The following is a 17,375-nucleotide window of genomic DNA, read 5'->3' as shown; positions in this document are numbered from 1 at the left end:
GGAATGCTGTCATCTCTCTCTCTCTGCTAGCAGAATGTATAGACCTGAAAGCAGAAGTCCTCTATTGTCTCATACTGCCGCCTAGTGACAAGTGGCCATAAATACACATTACATCAGTACTAATTAAAAGCAAGGCATTGTAACAAATAAAAAAATCTGCTAAAATAAATTGGCCTGGAGCACTTGCAATCCTCTAAATAAATTGGTTGCTAAAGGGTTAAAGGACAACTGAAGTGAGAGGAATATGTAGGCTGCCATATGTATTTCCTTTTAAGCAATACAAGTTACCTGGCTGCCCTGCTGCTCCTCTGCCTCTGAGGGCTCGTTTCCACTATCGCAAATCCGCATGCGTCTAACGCATGCGGATTCGCACATGGTATGCAAGTGGATGGGCCTGTTTCCACTGTTGCGTTGGTGATGTGCGTTTTTTTTCAGTGGTGAAAAAACGCACAAAAGAGGCAACGATTTCGCCTGAGAGTGGAATGCATGCGAATCGCATGCAATGTATTTAATAGGGAAATCGCATGCGTTTTCCCCATGCGTTTTTTGCCGCGAATTCGGATAGGTACGATGTAAATTCACACAGGCAGTGACATGGTTAAAATCGCATATACCCTCACCTATGCGAATTCGCGGCAAAAAACGCATGGGGAATCGCATCCGCATGCTATTTTATCAGCGGTGGAATCCAGGTGATTCCGCACCGCAACAGTGGAAACGAGCCCTAATACTTTTAGCCATAGACCCTGAACAAGCATGCAGCAGATCAGGTGTTTCTGACATTGTCAGATCTGACAAGATTAGCTGCATGCTTGTTCCTGGTGTGATTCAGACACCACTGCAGTCAAATAGATCAGCGGAGCTGCCAGGCAACTGGTATTGTTTAAAAGGAAATCAATGTGGCAGTCTCCATATTCTTCTCACTACCGTTGTCCTTTAATTTTGAAGCTACACAAATGTACATAGACAATCTATTTGCATCTTGTGTTGACCATCCCTGCCTGAGACTATGCAGCATTGTAGCCCCTGATCTTAGGAGGAGGATGGAGGAAGACAAGCAAACACTTCTTATAGGAGGCTTTGATCATGTTTAATGAACCCTCAAGCTCCACAGCCCCTCCTGCTTGCAGCTCAGTGCAGCCCCCCCTTGTCTGCAGCATGTGGGTGATGGACTGACACACAGCAGATACTGGCGCCTATACTGTGCGCCGCCGCTTTAAATACTGTCCTTTAATATGAAAGCAATAAATAGCCCCGCCCCCAAACGGAAAAGAAGAAAGCCGGCTCCCCAAGTGGATGCATTTTAATTTGCTATTTAATGGTCTTTGTAATCTTGAGGCATCGCCATACACACTTCAACTTGGCAGCGTCACAAAGGCGTTTGTCCCAGTTGGTGACGGCAAAAACTGTGGCAGAGGGGGCGCCCCCGGGACGCCACGTACTCCGCAAACGCTACAGTGCTTCGTATTAAAAATAGAGCTTTTCAAAGTCTGCTGGTGTTCAACTCATTTGTTCAACTGAAAGATGGAGGGAGAAAATAAAGAAGAAAGCCGGCAATAGTGAAAACTCCTCGCTGAGCAGAAACACAGGCACCAAACCAGATATATGAGCAATCCCTCCTAGAAGGGAGTCCTGGGCCCCCCTGAATCACCCCCCCCCCCCCAAGCTTTTTCTGTACACTCCACTATGCAGGCAGTATGTACATCTCCCAGCAGAAGTGCCATCATCATCTGCACACAGCAGGTTCTGGACGGGAAGTCGGCTAGTTGGTGTCCATAGAGTCATTGTCCTGATGTGTCTCCTGTTCATCACAATTCTCATCCTCGTTCTTTGTAGGGGGAGGGGAGCTCAGAAAAGCTGCGGGGGAGGGTGGCTTCATGCCGGCACAATCCTGCCGCTGGTAGAACAGTACATAAGCCGCTTTTGTCTGGAAAAGAAGAAGTAAAAAGTGATTGTAGCGGCTGAATAATACTTCTGGAGTAGTTACTGCACAAGCGCATGGAGTGAGCAGTTCTGCAACAGTAGCGGTACAAATGGGCAAAGATTACTGGACATACCGGTAACTGTACTCTTAAAGAGAAACTCCAGTGAAAATGTAATTTAAAAAAAGTGCTTCATTTTTACAATAATTATGTATAAATTATTTAGTCAGTGTTTGCCCATTGTAAAATCTTTTAAATCCCTGATTTACATTCTGACATTTATCACATGGTGTCATTTTTACTGCTGGCAGGTGATGTAGCTGCTGCTTGCTTTTTTTGGCAGTTGGAAACCGCTGTAAACAGCCATTTCCCACAATGCAACAAGGTTCACAGACAGGAAACTTCCCCACTACAGAAAAAAAACACTGTTTTATGGAACAAAGGAAAACACAAAACTGGACGGTGCACACATCCTATGTTATTAATGGGATGCATTCACACAGTCAATCAGAACGGGAACGCAACGCGCATGGAACAGACCGCAAATGCAAGTCCTGACTTGCTGCATTTTTCTGGCACAAATTATGCGCAATGGAAGTCTATGGGAATAGACGGAGTCCGTTCTCATTAGGCTGGTTGCCGCATAGAAAATGCTCACCAGTCTCGTGGATTTGGTTCTGCCGCTGCTGTTCACTGCAGGGGATCGGAGACCAGAAGCAAGGGGCACCCCATAGGTTCGCAAAAGACCAATGGGAATCCTGCTGCAACAGGGACATTTTTATAGGGTTATGGGGGACTAATGAGAATCCTACCTGTTGCTAGGTAGGATTCACATTGATTTTTTTTTTATTTACAATCTAACAGGGACGGCACAGTGACACAATCACAGCAGATGGAAACGGCGGCAATGTGAACGTGAGGTGGATGCACTTACCGCACCTTTTCTGCGCCCATTGCGATTGTGCGACATAAGAATAAGCCCTAAGAATGGCAGTGTGTGGACAATACTGGGACAACATGGCTGCCAGCAATAAGAGGAAAGAACACTGGCTGTGCAGTAACCATGCAAGGACAACATGGCTGCTGGCAATAAGAGGAAAGAACACTGGCTGTGCAGTAACCATGCAAGGACAACATGGCTGCTGGCAATAAGAGGAAAGAACACTGGCTGTGCAGTAACCATGCAAGGACAACATGGCTGCTGGCACTGTGTAGAGATGGAGAGGCAGAATAATTACAGGGATAATATAGCTGCTGGTACTGTGTAAAGGCAAGGACAGAATCAGTACATTAAACCGTATAGGGATAATATAGCTGCTGGCACTGTGTATGGACAGAATCAGTACACTAAACCGTACAGGGAAAATATAGCTGCTGGCACTGTGTATGGGCAGTGGCAGTACAATAAACCGTATAGGGATAATATAGCTGCTGGCACTGTGTATGGGCAGTGGCAGTACAATAAACCGTATAGGGATAATATAGCTGCTGGCATTGTGTATGGGCAGTGGCAGTACAATAAACCGTATAGGGATAATATAGCTGCTGGCATTGTGTATGGGCAGTGGCAGTACACTAAACCGTATAGGGATAATATAGCTGCTGGCATTGTGTATGGGCAGTGGCAGTACATTAAGCCACACAGGGATAATATAGCTGCTGGCATTGTGTATGGGCAGTGGCAGTACAATAAACCGTATAGGGATAATATAGCTGCTGGCACTGTGTATGGGCAGTGGCAGTACAATAAACCGTATAGGGATAATATAGCTGCTGGCATTGTGTATGGGCAGTGGCAGTACATTAAGCCACACAGGGATAATATAGCTGCTGGCATTGTGTATGGGCAGTGGCAGTACAATAAACCGTATAGGGATAATATAGCTGCTGGCACTGTGTATGGGCAGTGGCAGTACAATAAACCGTATAGGGATAATATAGCTGCTGGCATTGTGTATGGGCAGTGGCAGTACAATAAACCGTATAGGGATAATATAGCTGCTGGCATTGTGTATGGGCAGTGGCAGTACACTAAACCGTATAGGGATAATATAGCTGCTGGCATTGTGTATGGGCAGTGGCAGTACATTAAGCCACACAGGGATAATATAGCTGCTGGCATTGTGTATGGGCAGTGGCAGTACAATAAACCGTATAGGGATAATATAGCTGCTGGCACTGTGTATGGGCAGTGGCAGTACAATAAACCGTATAGGGATAATATAGCTGCTGGCATTGTGTATGGGCAGTGGCAGTACATTAAGCCACACAGGGATAATATAGCTGCTGGCATTGTGTATGGGCAGTGGCAGTACAATAAACCGTATAGGGATAATATAGCTGCTGGCATTGTGTATGGGCAGTGGCAGTACAATAAACCGTATAGGGATAATATAGCTGCTGGCACTGTGTATGGGCAGTGGCAGTACAATAAACCATATAGGGATAATATAGCTGCTGGCACTATGTATGGGCAGTGGCAGTACAATAAACCGTATAGGGATAATATAGCTGCTAGCATTGTGTATGGGCAGTGGCAGTACAATAAACCGTATAGGGATAATATAGCTGCTGGCATTGTGTATGGGCAGTGGCAGTACAATAAACCGTATAGGGATAATATAGCTGCTGGCATTGTGTATGGGCAGTGGCAGTACAATAAACCGTATAGGGATAATATAGCTGCTGGCATTGTGTATGGGCAGTGGCAGTACATTAAGCCACACAGGGATAATATAGCTGCTAGCACTGTGTATGGGCAGTGGCAGTACATTAAGCCGCACAGGGATAATATAGCTGCTAGCACTGTGTATGGGCAGTGGCAGTGCAATAAACCGTATAGGGACAATATAGCTGCTGGCACTGTGTATGGACAGCGGCAATACAGTAAACCGCACAGGGACAATATAGCTGCTGCCATTGTGTAGAAACAAGAACTTTGACAACACGGTGGAGGACTCACCACAATCTGGTCTTCAGAAGCTGAAGAAACACTGCTATCATCAAAATAATACCACAACCCTGTTTCCTGGTTCTTTGCATAGGCCGTATCTGCAGGTGAGGGACACAAGGCAAATATTAAACAAGAAGTGACTATCGCCTGACAGCACAGAACACATGCTGGTTTACCACATGAATATAGGAACAGATGCTGGCACTAACATGTTGGAATGCAGGAACTTTAAGGGGAACTCAGCTATTGGTTAATACATTTCTAGCACCTCCCAATTCTGGTTTGAGCCGGCTTTAAAAGGTTATAAATCTCTTAAGGAGGCCAAACACAGAAAAGATGATCAGGATGATCAACAGGCAGACGGGACTATTTATACTGGATCTAAGAACTCCCATTCAAGATCAATAAATGGTGTTTAGATTATATGAAGGTCAAGATGAATTGGGTCCAGGACTACAAGTGCTGATAAACCTCCATAAGATTGTTGGTGAGTGGAGCTGCTGAGTGGAGCTATTAGACTGAAAATCATGCACAGAGGTGGGTTCATTTGATTTCTATATGTAGTCTGTTGAAATAAGAGGCTTTTTATTTTACACGTTGTTATTCTCTGTCCAGCACTTCAGAACCAGATTATTAGCCCCATGGTCAAAGCCGGTTGATAGAAACATGGCTACAAGGGCAACATTCCCAACACTGAACATGAACCAGAGACAGGAATTTAATGCAGAGATACAGCACTTACAATGTCCGCCTCCCATGCCACCATAGTGGTTGGAAACCGCTACCAGATCATATACATAGGGGCCAGCCATAGGATCACAGACAAACTCAGACATTTTCAGATCGCTGGAAATGAAGCAAAATTGTGGTTAGCAAATAATAGAACAATTAAGAGTACCTGTAGGGGGAAAAAAAGTGCCCCAAATTGGGACTTAGAAAGGCTCTGGATAATCCAGAGGATTCGCCCATTCTCCTCCACCAGGCTCTCAATCCCCCTGAAGAACCATGGGCAAACCCTTATCGGTGGCTCGCGCATGTGCAGTAACATGACGCTGCTCCAGCTCTGCTTTCCCTGAGCCCCAGCAGGTCTGTGCTACTGCGCAGGTGCAGTGCAGCCAGGATCTTGGGGGTCTCAGCACTGGACCGGCTTGGCATTAGTTTGCAAACCTCACAGGTTTATCCGCCTTTCGGAGTCATCGGGAAGGCTTTGGATGTACTTGCTTACCGAGTGCTTCTGAGGACAAGCATCGTGCATGTGATGGATGTGCCTGTCTACAGATGAAGCACTCTGGCATGAAAGTGCTTATGAAACCATTCGAGGAGTCCTGAAGGCACCGAAATTCACAGACACCAACAAATGACATATCAAATGTGGATCCGATGGGTAGACTACATACATAATTGGAGACGTAGCTCCATTGGTAGTTATTCTTACAAGGTTGGGACTCGGTACTGTATTGAACGTTGCAGTCAGTTCTGGTATTCGTACACATCAACCAGGTCTAATAAAAACCAGGCCCAAAACCTTAACCAAAACAAGCAAATACTAAACATTCTACTGGGTACACAAATCTTGCCTAGTGACTACTGTATGAAGCACATACAAAGATTGTGCCAGATTTGCTTTAACTGTGTTCTCTGCTGTGTATCTGTATGCAGGCACCATTCCCTGTACAATACATGGACAGGCCAAGTAGCACACTCAGCGGACACATGCAGTCACATGACCTGCACACTGTGACAGACTAAACAATCACAGGTCAGGGCAAGTCTAACAATCAGCCATGGTCAGCACCAGAGATTAGATGTGTGCTGCTCTTACTACGACTGGTGTAATGTGCAGCTGACTCGGCAGTATGAAGCACAATGCAATGACTGTGAAAGCTGGTGGTTTTCATAATGACTCACTAACAAAGGAAGGGTTTGGGTCACTCCAACCACCCAGAGAGGAGAGCAATTTCCCCCAAAACTAGCTCAAGCAGGGCCACCCTTCAGATGGCACACACATGCACATTGAAGGACTACTTATCACACTGATGCAGAAGAGGCCAAATTCCCACACTGGCACATAGCAGGCCCACACCACAAACTGACATGCAATGGCTTTCCTATATGGTCACAGAAGATTAAAATCCTCTGTAATATGCCACAGAGTGTGAGGGCTGGAGGAATGGAGCCAATTACCTAGTGTGCCATATTAAAGAGGAACTGTAGTGAAAAGAACATAACAAAAATAATGTTTTTCACCATACTACTGCAAAAAATTAAAATTAGTCAGGGCTTGCCCATTGTAAAATCTTTCCTCGCCCTGGCTTCCACTCTGAAATGTATCACAAGAGTGGATATCTTGCGGCCTGTCAGGTGATCCCTACAGAATGTTTGGTTACGGAGTTCTAAAGCCAGTACAAAATATACCTGATCTCCCAGAATGCTCTGGGAGGGCAGGGGTATATTCCATATACAGCAATATATAGATAGAGGAATTGTTTCTGGTACTGAAAACAGGAAAATGACCATAAAAGTGGGCATCCTGAATAATTGATTGCATTCTACTATATGTCACTACAATGTCTCTTGAGCACACAGGTGTCGGAACTCCAGGGCAGGCCTGGAGGGCCATATCTATGCCAGTGTTTAGGATGGACTGAGAAAAGAGAGGAATGTGTTCTACCTGATGGACCACACCCTTCCTGATTCAGACCCATCAATTCATTTGCGCTGTGTCAAAATTGTGCGAGGACGTCAGCCCTTGAAGGACCGGTTTGTCATCCCTGCTCTAGAGTATACCCGTAGGGAAAAAAAGTGCCCCATAAGGGGGTTTCAGCTCAGAAGGGGGAGGTCTCTGGATCCTCCTAAAGCTCCCCCGTCCTCCTCCAATGGCCTGTTCCAGCACCGAGATCCCCGAGAAACTGCCTCTTGATGGCTCCTGCATGTGGTAGCACAGACTAGATCGGGCTCGGCTTTTTCCACCCGAGCCTAATCAGGTCCGTGCTACTGAGCATGTGCAGTGAGGCCACACTACAGGCGTCTCATCGCTGAATCGGCCTGGCTGAGGGAGACGGGAAGCATCTGGAGGATTCAGAGGCTTCCCCTTCCCAAGGCAGGGATTAAAAAGTAGGCTGTAGTAAACCTCACAGGTTTGCTTGAAATAATAAACAATGACTCGGCATTACTGCAGAACGCTTCACAAAGATTAGGTGGTGGCAGTTGTGACATCACAAATTTGTGTAAACCATCACATTTCCTGGTTACGCTTCCATAAGTACCTACAGCAAACATCATAAAACCTCTCCCAGGAGATCAGAAGGGTCACCGGTGGCTACATTAATGGCAGGGTTTTCCAATCACGTGTCAGCAGAAGCTAGGGTTCAAAGCTGTTTTTACCTAATAGGAAACTCCACCACAGCGTCCAGCTTATCCCTCCAGTAGCGATTGTATGAGAATCGCTTTAAGTGCACCACCAGGATTTTTGGCAAAGACCACAAGTCAAACTTCTTGGTTGCCCTTTGATGTTTCCGACAGCTCGGACAATACCTGCAATAGAAAAAAAGCAGCCATAAGGATCTCCACAGATGTAACCTGATCACATGACCTGACTGCTGCACAACTGCTTGGATGAGCGGGTGTTTATACTCCTCTAAGAACAGTGATTGGCCAGGGAAACTCATTTCAGATTCCATCCCTTCCACATGGTTCAGCCTGGTGAGTCAGGGGAGAGCACAATTTTCCCAAATCTATTTTACTCAGGCAACTCATAACATTACCTTAGATCAGGGGTGGGCAAACCTTTTTTTAAATCTGGCCACATTTCTCTTGAATGCGGGCCACTGCATTAGTCGATGTCTCCCTCCGGAATTCTGCAGCCAGGAATGATTGGATGCAACTCACCTAATTGCTCGATCCAGTGGAGATCTCCATAGTGACCGTGGGACGCTGTCATGTGGCATGCTGGTACATAATGAAAGCAGGTCACATGACACCACCATTGGCATGAAGATCATCGATGAAAAAAAGCGATTGGGGGAGTGAATTCTTGTACATGCGCTGCATGTATTTAAGGAACGTCAGGAGGGAGGAAAGGAAGAGGAGCAGAATGAGGCCCTCTAACGAAGAGTTGCCTTCATAGCACCTGCGGGCCGGGTTCATATCGGTTCGCAGTTTGCCCATGCCTGCCTTAGATCCATATTACCGCTAATGTGACTTCACAGCAGTGCATAGCACACTGGGATTTCTATTTAGTCAAAGCTGAATAGAAACCCCCAGTGTATGTCCACATTGAGCCAATAAAACAGCTCTGTCCAGCCAAGGCATGGACTCCACAAGGCATCTGAAGGTATTGTGTGGCAGCTGACACCAAGACAATAGCAGCATATCTTTGATAAAGAGCCTGTGCTCAATTGTTTACAGAGTCGAACTCAAGTTTGTGTCATAATTTGGACCCACTGCTTTCTCCCTCACTACGCTGCTACCACTGTCCAAAAGTCTGTAGAATGAAGCCCACTAACCCTATTAGCATCAGACAGGAGACAGTGACAGTAGGCTAGTGGAAGCAGTTTATTGAAGAAGAGGCAAGAACAATTTTTTAATGTCCAAGTCTCAATTTATGAACAGCTTGGCACAGGTCCACTTTAAAGCCATGTAAGTTGCTTGGCGGGCCCTTCATGTGTTTTCTGAAATCTCTCATGGACATGCATGCTATTTCTGTAGGGTCAGACTGGACAAGCTAGCCTTTACTCTCCTTTTACATCAATGAGCTAAGTGTTTGACCGTCACCGGTCTGCTGTCAGGTACTAACCTCTCAATACCTGGAACATTCCACAAGACTTGCTTTTTGGCAGAATGTATATGTTATATACATGCTATAGCTGTACATTGATGGTCTTACCAGGGGTCATGTTCACCAAGGGTCTCAGTCTTTGTGAAGAGCTGTATACAATCGTTAAGTGCCACTGTCATCTTTTTCTTCTGCATCTGAGACATTGACTCGTGCTTGTCAAATGCCTGCAAGAAGAATACTGAATAAACCATAAAAATGTCACATCTGCCCACTGATAAACATTCCTCTCAGAGTATCCCCCCAGATTCCATCCCAAATAGGACTTCAACTCCATCCCACAAACTCCTTCCATTCACCAGAGAATTCCCAAGCTGAGAGAAATACACAGAATATGAGCCACTGATCACTAGTCTGAATTGGATGAACTCACCTCAGCCTCCTGATCATCATAGTACAACTTCTTTACATCCAAATCCCAGTCTAATGCCACCGTGGAGTATGCTGCAGAACAAACATTATAAAAACTCTGTGAAGAAGACAGCTAAATAAGACAGCACAACATTAATGTGTTTGTAGGTTTATACTTTTGTCGGGGCAAAATGCCTCATAATGGCCACCTGTAATACATGTACTGATTTTATCTATACAGGTGTTTTCCAACTTACAAAGGACCGGCCGATACAAACGGCCCAAAAATGTGTAATATGATTCTGTGGGAACAAGTCACAAACTTTTGTTTTTTTTTATAAAGACCTTGTAGTTTAAAAAAAAACAAAACAAAAAAAACAAACAGGTAAATTGACATTTTACTGCAGTACAGTTTACTATAAAGCGAGTTCTGCATACACATTTTAAAGCAAACCTGTGATCCAGCACTGGGACCCTCTGGAATGAGGGTGGCCACGCCCCTGCCCACTACCATAGAATGTGCGTGGCCACACCATGCAGGATACCTCGCGCCTGCCCAGTACCGTGCTGAGTCTGAGCGGCTCCGTGTTATTGTGCAGGCGTTAGTTATCCTGCACCTGCGCAGTGCGGTCACACTTGCTCATGAACGGGAGAGTAGTTGTGAACTTTCAGAGGGTCCTTGTGCTGGATCGGGGGGTCTTGAGGACATGAAGTCTCTGGACGATCCAGAGGCTTCCTCTGCTGAGGTAAATTGTTACTTCCTCTTTTTAAAGTCACAGGTTAGCTTTAAAATGTTTAAATGTGTATGCAGAAATCTGTATATGTTAAAAGCACACTGCAGCAAATTTCTTTTTGAGGATTTTTTTCACTAGTTTCCCTTTTTTTTGCTCAAATGTGTTTTTGTAATGTCGCAAAAACGAGGCAGAATTTACAAATGGATAATGCAAAATCAATTCAATTTTGAAATCGTATTTACGTATAACAAAATTTGACAAACATCAGTAGGGCGAAGAAGGCAGAGATGGGGACGGGGGCATAGGTGGTACAGAGGGACAAGGTGGCAGAGAAGGGGACACTGAAGGCGCGGGGAAACAGAGGTGACATGGGGGGGGGGGGGGGGATATGAAGGCATGGGGAAACAGTGATAACACAGAAGGGCACTCACTGAAGGCATGGGGGAACAGTTGTGACACAGAGGGGGCACTAGGGGCATGGAGGGGAAACGGGACAGGGATGGCAACAGTGTTTCAAATTATGGACAGAATCAAGTTAAGAATGATCCTACAATCCCTATCTTGTACATTAACTGGGAACTACGGTACATGTACTTTAACACCAGCATGGCATACCAGCTTGTACATAAAACAAAAAAAAAACTTTCAACTGACTGTTTATTGAAACAAAACTATTTTCAGTGTGTACTAATGATGTAACCAGCGCTTCTAAAATGTTTTCATGTTTCCAAAGCATAACCCCTCCCCACTGGCCTGAAACTAGTCCCTGAAGACTCCTTCACTGTGCAGGTCCTTTGTGCTGGTGATTCTGGATCAAGTGATCACCTGCACCCAAATTACACTGCTGTGTGACCTTAGACATAACATTATGTCTATGGCGGCACTCAGGTCAGGCGCAGTGTGGGAAGAGCATGCGCCAAGATGACCTGCTTCAGTAAAAGTACTCTACAATGGACAGCAGCACTGCAAGAATTTGCAAAAAGAAAAAAAAAAGTACACCAGAGCAGCTGACAAATGAAAGATGCATAAAATAAGAGCACAGCGACTTCTATGCATTTGCTAAGGTGACCATGAGATGACTATCTAGATTACAGGATTTAATGAACATGAAACACAACACTGTTTTATACACAATACAGGCATTTTACTAGCTACCTAGCCTGAACATGTGGCCTGTTATGCCCTGTAGAACGTACAGGACTTCTATCATGCAACATATTCTGCAGCCTAGGCTTATTCTGGGCGTTTTGCTCTGGTAAGACAACTTACAGCTGAGCCTGAGGTAGGAGCCCTCGGCCGGCATGGAGCCCACTTCGGTGGTGGCATAGGAGTTGACTAGGCTGAAGGAAAAGAGCCGTTTGCGGCACGGCCGGGCCTTCTTTGCCACCTTGTTGCAGGGGCTGCACTGTTCTCCTGAGCTCTCCTCTTCCACGCTGTCATCTGATTGGACGCTAGCTTCTTCTGGCGATTCATCTTTCTCTTCAGGTTCATTCTGGTGATCCATTTCTTCATCTGGAAAGAACAAGATAGCATCCATATTGCCTCCAGTTTGCTTTTCAGATAAAGAAACATAGTCCAGCAACATCGGCTAATAACATCCCCCTCCTGATATGTTGACTTATGATAGTGACATGCTAACAAGGCCTGCTAGAGGCTTATATGCTTCTCTATGGACAGACAGACACAGAACGCACCACCATCACATATTCCATTGGAGCCGTTGCAAGCAGGACTCTCCACCGATAAGCTGATGTACTCTTCTGGCAGAGGAGACTTTATATAACGCCTGGTAAAAACAAAATATGGCAATCAGAAGAGGATTTCCTAAAAACAAACGTCAAATCTACTAAAGATGTCACAGAATGCATTGCTTAGCTTAGAAAGTGGGACAGTGATTAGGGGCGGTACTACAAATCATGGGGTCCCTCAGCAACACTTTGATGGGGCCCTCTTAATGTTAACAACCCCTCCCCCCCTCCCCAGTGACCCTCACAGCCTGTGGGCCCATCTTACAAGGGTAATATATGGTAACAAGCGTGGCCATCAGGATCTTTACATCCATAACCTGTAGCCACAAAACCACCTGATCTGGAGTATCGGAGGGAGGGTAGGTTAGTATTGTGGGCCTCTACACCTTTAGTCCCCCCCCCCCCCCCCCCCCGCAGTGACTGCTCTCCCCTCTAGTTATGCTCCTGACTGTGATTTATGGCAAACACAAGACATGTTTAATACACCTCACTGAAGAAAGAGACACTATTTAGACAGGAGGATACATGGAAATTGACAGAAAAGGGCGCAGAGGCAGCGGCGTAGCAATAGGGGATGCAAACTACGACCACACAGGGGCCCTTGGATCAGAGGGGCCCTCCATCAACCACAGTATTAGCTCTTCAATGGTGCTATGCTGGTAATTATCACGTCTATATATGCTTTGAATAGTGGAAATCATTAATGAACTGTTCCCCTCCTCTGCTTCCAACTCTCATTCTGTGGAAGTCCTTGGAAGGTTTGCTGTGCCATATGGCTTATGTATAGAGTGCTTGGGAGGCCTAAAGTAAAATTTGCACTGGGCCCAAAGCTCCTTAACTACACCACTGAGCAGGGTAGCCAGCTTGTACGTTACAAGCATGCTACATGGGCACAAACAGTAACGTTAATCATCATACAGCGTGATATCTGCTCCAGACACAAGCCATAGGGACACTCCCTCGTAATCTGTATAATAAATACTAACCACACTGACACACAAATTTGGCTTAGGTCTCTGAAGGATTTTAGCCTTGCCTTTAATAACAGCTCATGTTCACATCTAAAAGTTGTTAGAACTCTGACCTTGTAGTGCTAGGGTCCTGGATCTCACCATGGAAACTTTTCGCATGAAGTTTGTATGTTCCCACAATGTATGTGTGGGTTTCCCCCTTGGTGCTCCACTTTGCACTCTTAGATCCCAGACACATTGGAGAAGTTAACTGGCATATGACCAAACTACAGTACTTGCGTATTGAAGAAATACTGTACGGTCCTTTTGGGAGCGGAATAAGGACAAGTGTTCACCAGGTAAGAGGTTCGGCATCAAAAAACAGAAGATGATCAGTATTAGGGAACATGTTGCCTCCCGCCGCTCAATAGAAGATTAGTACCAGGGAACATGTTCCTCAGGATGAAAGATCAGTACCAGGGAACATGTCCCCTTTGGATGGAAGATCAGTACCAAGGAACATGTCCCTCTGGATGGAAGATCAGTACCAAGGAACATGTCCTTCAGGATGGAAGATCAGTACCAGGGAACATGTCCCCCAGAGTAGCAGACTGGCATTAGGAAACATGTCTCCAGGGGTAGATCAGCATCAGGGAACAGGTCACTGGAAAAAGGTAGAATATGGTGGACCATAAAGAAGGTCATGCATAAAAAAAATTATGCTTTTGAATCGTGGTGTGGAGAAAGCTACTTAGTTTCCCAGACTGCTAGAAGTTCTAACCAGTCAATTCTTACAGAAATAAGGCAACAGTTTTCACCAGAAGCGTAGATACTACTATTACCACTCAAAAACTTTATATGAAGTCAATTGAAAGTTTCCATTTCACTATACCACATACCTAACATACAACAGGCTAGTCACTTCCTAACAAAATAGGCAGGTCCAAGCATTCACATGAATAAGACATACGAGACGCAACACTATGGCCTAAATTCACTAAGCTTTATCAAACACTTTACCAAACATTTGATAAATTACCTCATGGGTAAAATTTAATTTTAAATTCACTAAGGTGTTATAGATTAATTGAATGTTTTATCGATAAAATATTCAATAAATCCATAACACCTTAGTGAATTCAAAATTTGATAATTTACGTCATGGGTAAAATCTAACGTTTGATAAAGTATTTGATAAAGCTTAGTGCTTTGAGGTCTATGTGTTCTTTTTTATGCAACATTTACTTTAAAGCAGTGGTTCTCAACCTATGGTCCGCGGACCCTGGGGGTACATTAGTACCTGTCAGGGGGTCCCCCAGTGGCAAAATGGCAGAGAACCACTGCAGCACAGTTTAGAATTGCATATCAGCTGTTAAATCTCCCCGCAGCCCACGCTATGCTCCATTCACAGGCGCTCATGCGGGAGATGTGTAGTAGCCTGGCTCTCTGATTGGCCCAAATGCTGCCTGTCACAGCAGCACGTGCACCCGCAACACCATCGCGGCCAATCAGAGCCGCTGCTGTGACAGGCAGCATTTGGGCCAATCAGAGAGCAAGGCTACTACACATTTCCCGCATGAGCGCCTGTGAATGAAGCATAGCGTGCGCTGCGGGGAGATTTAACAGCCGATATTTAATTCTGCTGCTGCCCGATTGTGGGGAACCCCCCCCCCCCCCACCCCCCCAAGGTGTTGAACTGGACGCGGAGTCTAATAGACGCCGTGCCAGTTCATTCACCGCAGCCCTGCTCCAGCCTGCATAGTCTTACAGGCAGAGGCTCTTCCGTCCAGCGCCATTTGCAGATTGTTGCTGCATGTGGCTGGACGTGTGAGAGGGAGCTCTCACTATGTATCAAAAATACTAATCCCAAAAGCTTTTATAAAAGCTATTATTAGAAGGAGCAGTGTTAGTAGTGAAGTTGATAGGTAGGCTGGTGGTGGTGGAAAAAAAATGTTTTTTTTTCCAATCTTTTTCCTTGCTGAGGCCCATAGATTTTCATTGTGTGTGCTGTTATACTGCGTGACTAGTGCAAGGCAATCGTACTGTCACTCCTGCCCAGCGCAGATATACGCTGTCATCTGTCACCTCTGATACCAGATTTTATCAAAATGGTTACAAATATGCAACAGCAGATTTCGCATTAACTTTTTAAAATTAAGTATGGACACAGTCCCTGACTATCTCATTTGTTGACTAGGGACTACCGTTATTTCGCTAGTATTTGGCTCCACCCACATTATGTCATGACCACACCCACTTTTTTCGCCACGTCTGCCGACAGCCTGTACTCACGGCCTACTGTCGGCAGAAGGACCGCCCCACGGGAGGGTCGGACCAGTCATTTGCTAAAATACGGCGTATGTACACGCCTTTAAAGTCTTTGTTATTAGCACTTGTTTACAGTTAGCAGATAAATTTTTGGTCGCTTGTATGGGATATTTACAATACTGCTAATTATCTGTACTACAACAATAGTGGATATATTTGTATATTTGTACACTATGCTTATTATTCAAAATCAATTAACCACCTTAGCGGTATGGACGAGCTCAGCTCGTCCAGTACCGCCAGAGGGTGCCGCTCAGGCCCTGCTGGGCCGATTTTGATCAAATAAAGAGCAGCACACGCAGCCGGCACTTTGCCAGCCGCGTGTGCTGCCCGATCGCCCGCCCCTCTGCGGCGATCCGCCGCAAGCAGCGGCGAAAGAGGGTCCCCCCAGCCGCCTGAGCCCTGCGCAGCCGGAACAAATAGTTCCGGCCAGCGCTAAGGGCTGGATCGGAGGCGGCTGACGTCCATGACGTCACTCCGCTCGTCGCCATGGCGACAGGAGAAGCCAAACACGGAAGGCTGCTCATTGCGGCCTTCCGTGTTACTTTTGGCCGCCGGAGGCGATCAGAAGAACGCCTCCGGAGCGCCATCTAGTGGGCTTTCATGCAGCCAACTTTCAGTTGGCTGCATGAAATAGTTTTTTTTTTATTTAAAAAAAACCCTCATGCAGCCGCCCTGGCGATCTTAATAGAACGCCAGGGTGGTTAAAATTATTGAAAACAAAACTCATACTTTAGTCACATAATGAAAAGATTGGTCCCTTGGGAGAAATCTTTGATGCATGTAAAAACTGAGGGCAATATAGCTCCACAGCATACGTGAAGCTATAAACATGCCTATGCAACAGCTGAAAGAGGCGGGGTTGACTTAACGAATGAGGAGAGGTCTGAGAATATGGTGAGGCACACTGAAGAGACACTTACTGGATCCTCTCCAGGATGATGTGGTACAACATGTACGCAGTGAGGTTTCGGCGAGGCACTGAGATCAGCAGCGGCTGCCCATACAGGACAGTTCCAGAAGAGGTACTCCTATAACGTCTTTCCCGGAAGCAGACAGGTAGCGTGATCCACTCAGGGTCATCCATTCGGGAAGATTTTACCTCATAGCTGCAGGGAGATCAGTCAGACAAGAAAACATTTTCCAATGTAACAATGTTCTGTAGCTGCAGAGAGATCAGTGGTCACACACAGGTACACATGCTGCATTCAGACACCTTATAGCTGAAGATATTATTGTATTGTTAGCTATTCACATCTCACTGCTGCAGAGAACGGTCGTCAGAAAAGTAGGTATTTTGTGCTATACAATGATACCAACTACAAAGAGATCAGCAATGAGGCAGCAAATATTGTGCTGAGATAACTTATAGCTACAGAGACTGATTTTTAGACAGGTGGGTAATCCAATCGAACTGCGCGGCCCTCAAACTTCCAGTTCAAAGGCAGTAACCCAAATTTCCCAACCATGGCATGGATTACAGCTGATCAAAGGACTGCGGGGGGAAATGGAGGACAGTCCGTATCAGAAGCAGTTTCTGCAGACATGTACTCTT

General features: G+C 45.6%; 1 protein-coding gene across 1 annotated transcript in view; it reads right to left on the bottom strand.

The window, feature by feature from the left end:
* Positions 1 to 1,297: 1,297 nt before the first annotated feature.
* USP4 (ubiquitin specific peptidase 4) overlaps positions 1,298 to 17,375 on the bottom strand; it is a 53,834-nt gene continuing 37,756 nt past the window's right edge. The window contains exons 14-22 of the mRNA XM_068252904.1: positions 16,744 to 16,929; positions 12,489 to 12,580; positions 12,064 to 12,306; positions 10,083 to 10,153; positions 9,761 to 9,876; positions 8,260 to 8,409; positions 5,618 to 5,721; positions 4,885 to 4,973; positions 1,298 to 1,927 (exon numbers count right to left, since the gene is read on the bottom strand). Coding sequence (XP_068109005.1) covers positions 1,763 to 1,927; positions 4,885 to 4,973; positions 5,618 to 5,721; positions 8,260 to 8,409; positions 9,761 to 9,876; positions 10,083 to 10,153; positions 12,064 to 12,306; positions 12,489 to 12,580; positions 16,744 to 16,929 — 1,216 coding nt within the window. The 3' untranslated portion in view covers positions 1,298 to 1,762. The remainder of the gene's footprint in view (positions 1,928 to 4,884; positions 4,974 to 5,617; positions 5,722 to 8,259; positions 8,410 to 9,760; positions 9,877 to 10,082; positions 10,154 to 12,063; positions 12,307 to 12,488; positions 12,581 to 16,743; positions 16,930 to 17,375) is intronic.

The sequence above is a fragment of the Hyperolius riggenbachi genome, chromosome 9, assembly GCF_040937935.1.
Source record: "Hyperolius riggenbachi isolate aHypRig1 chromosome 9, aHypRig1.pri, whole genome shotgun sequence".
Taxonomy (NCBI): Eukaryota; Metazoa; Chordata; class Amphibia; order Anura; family Hyperoliidae; genus Hyperolius; species Hyperolius riggenbachi.
The sequence above is the reverse complement of the archived record's forward strand: the minus strand, read 5'-3'. Positions and strand labels throughout refer to the sequence as shown.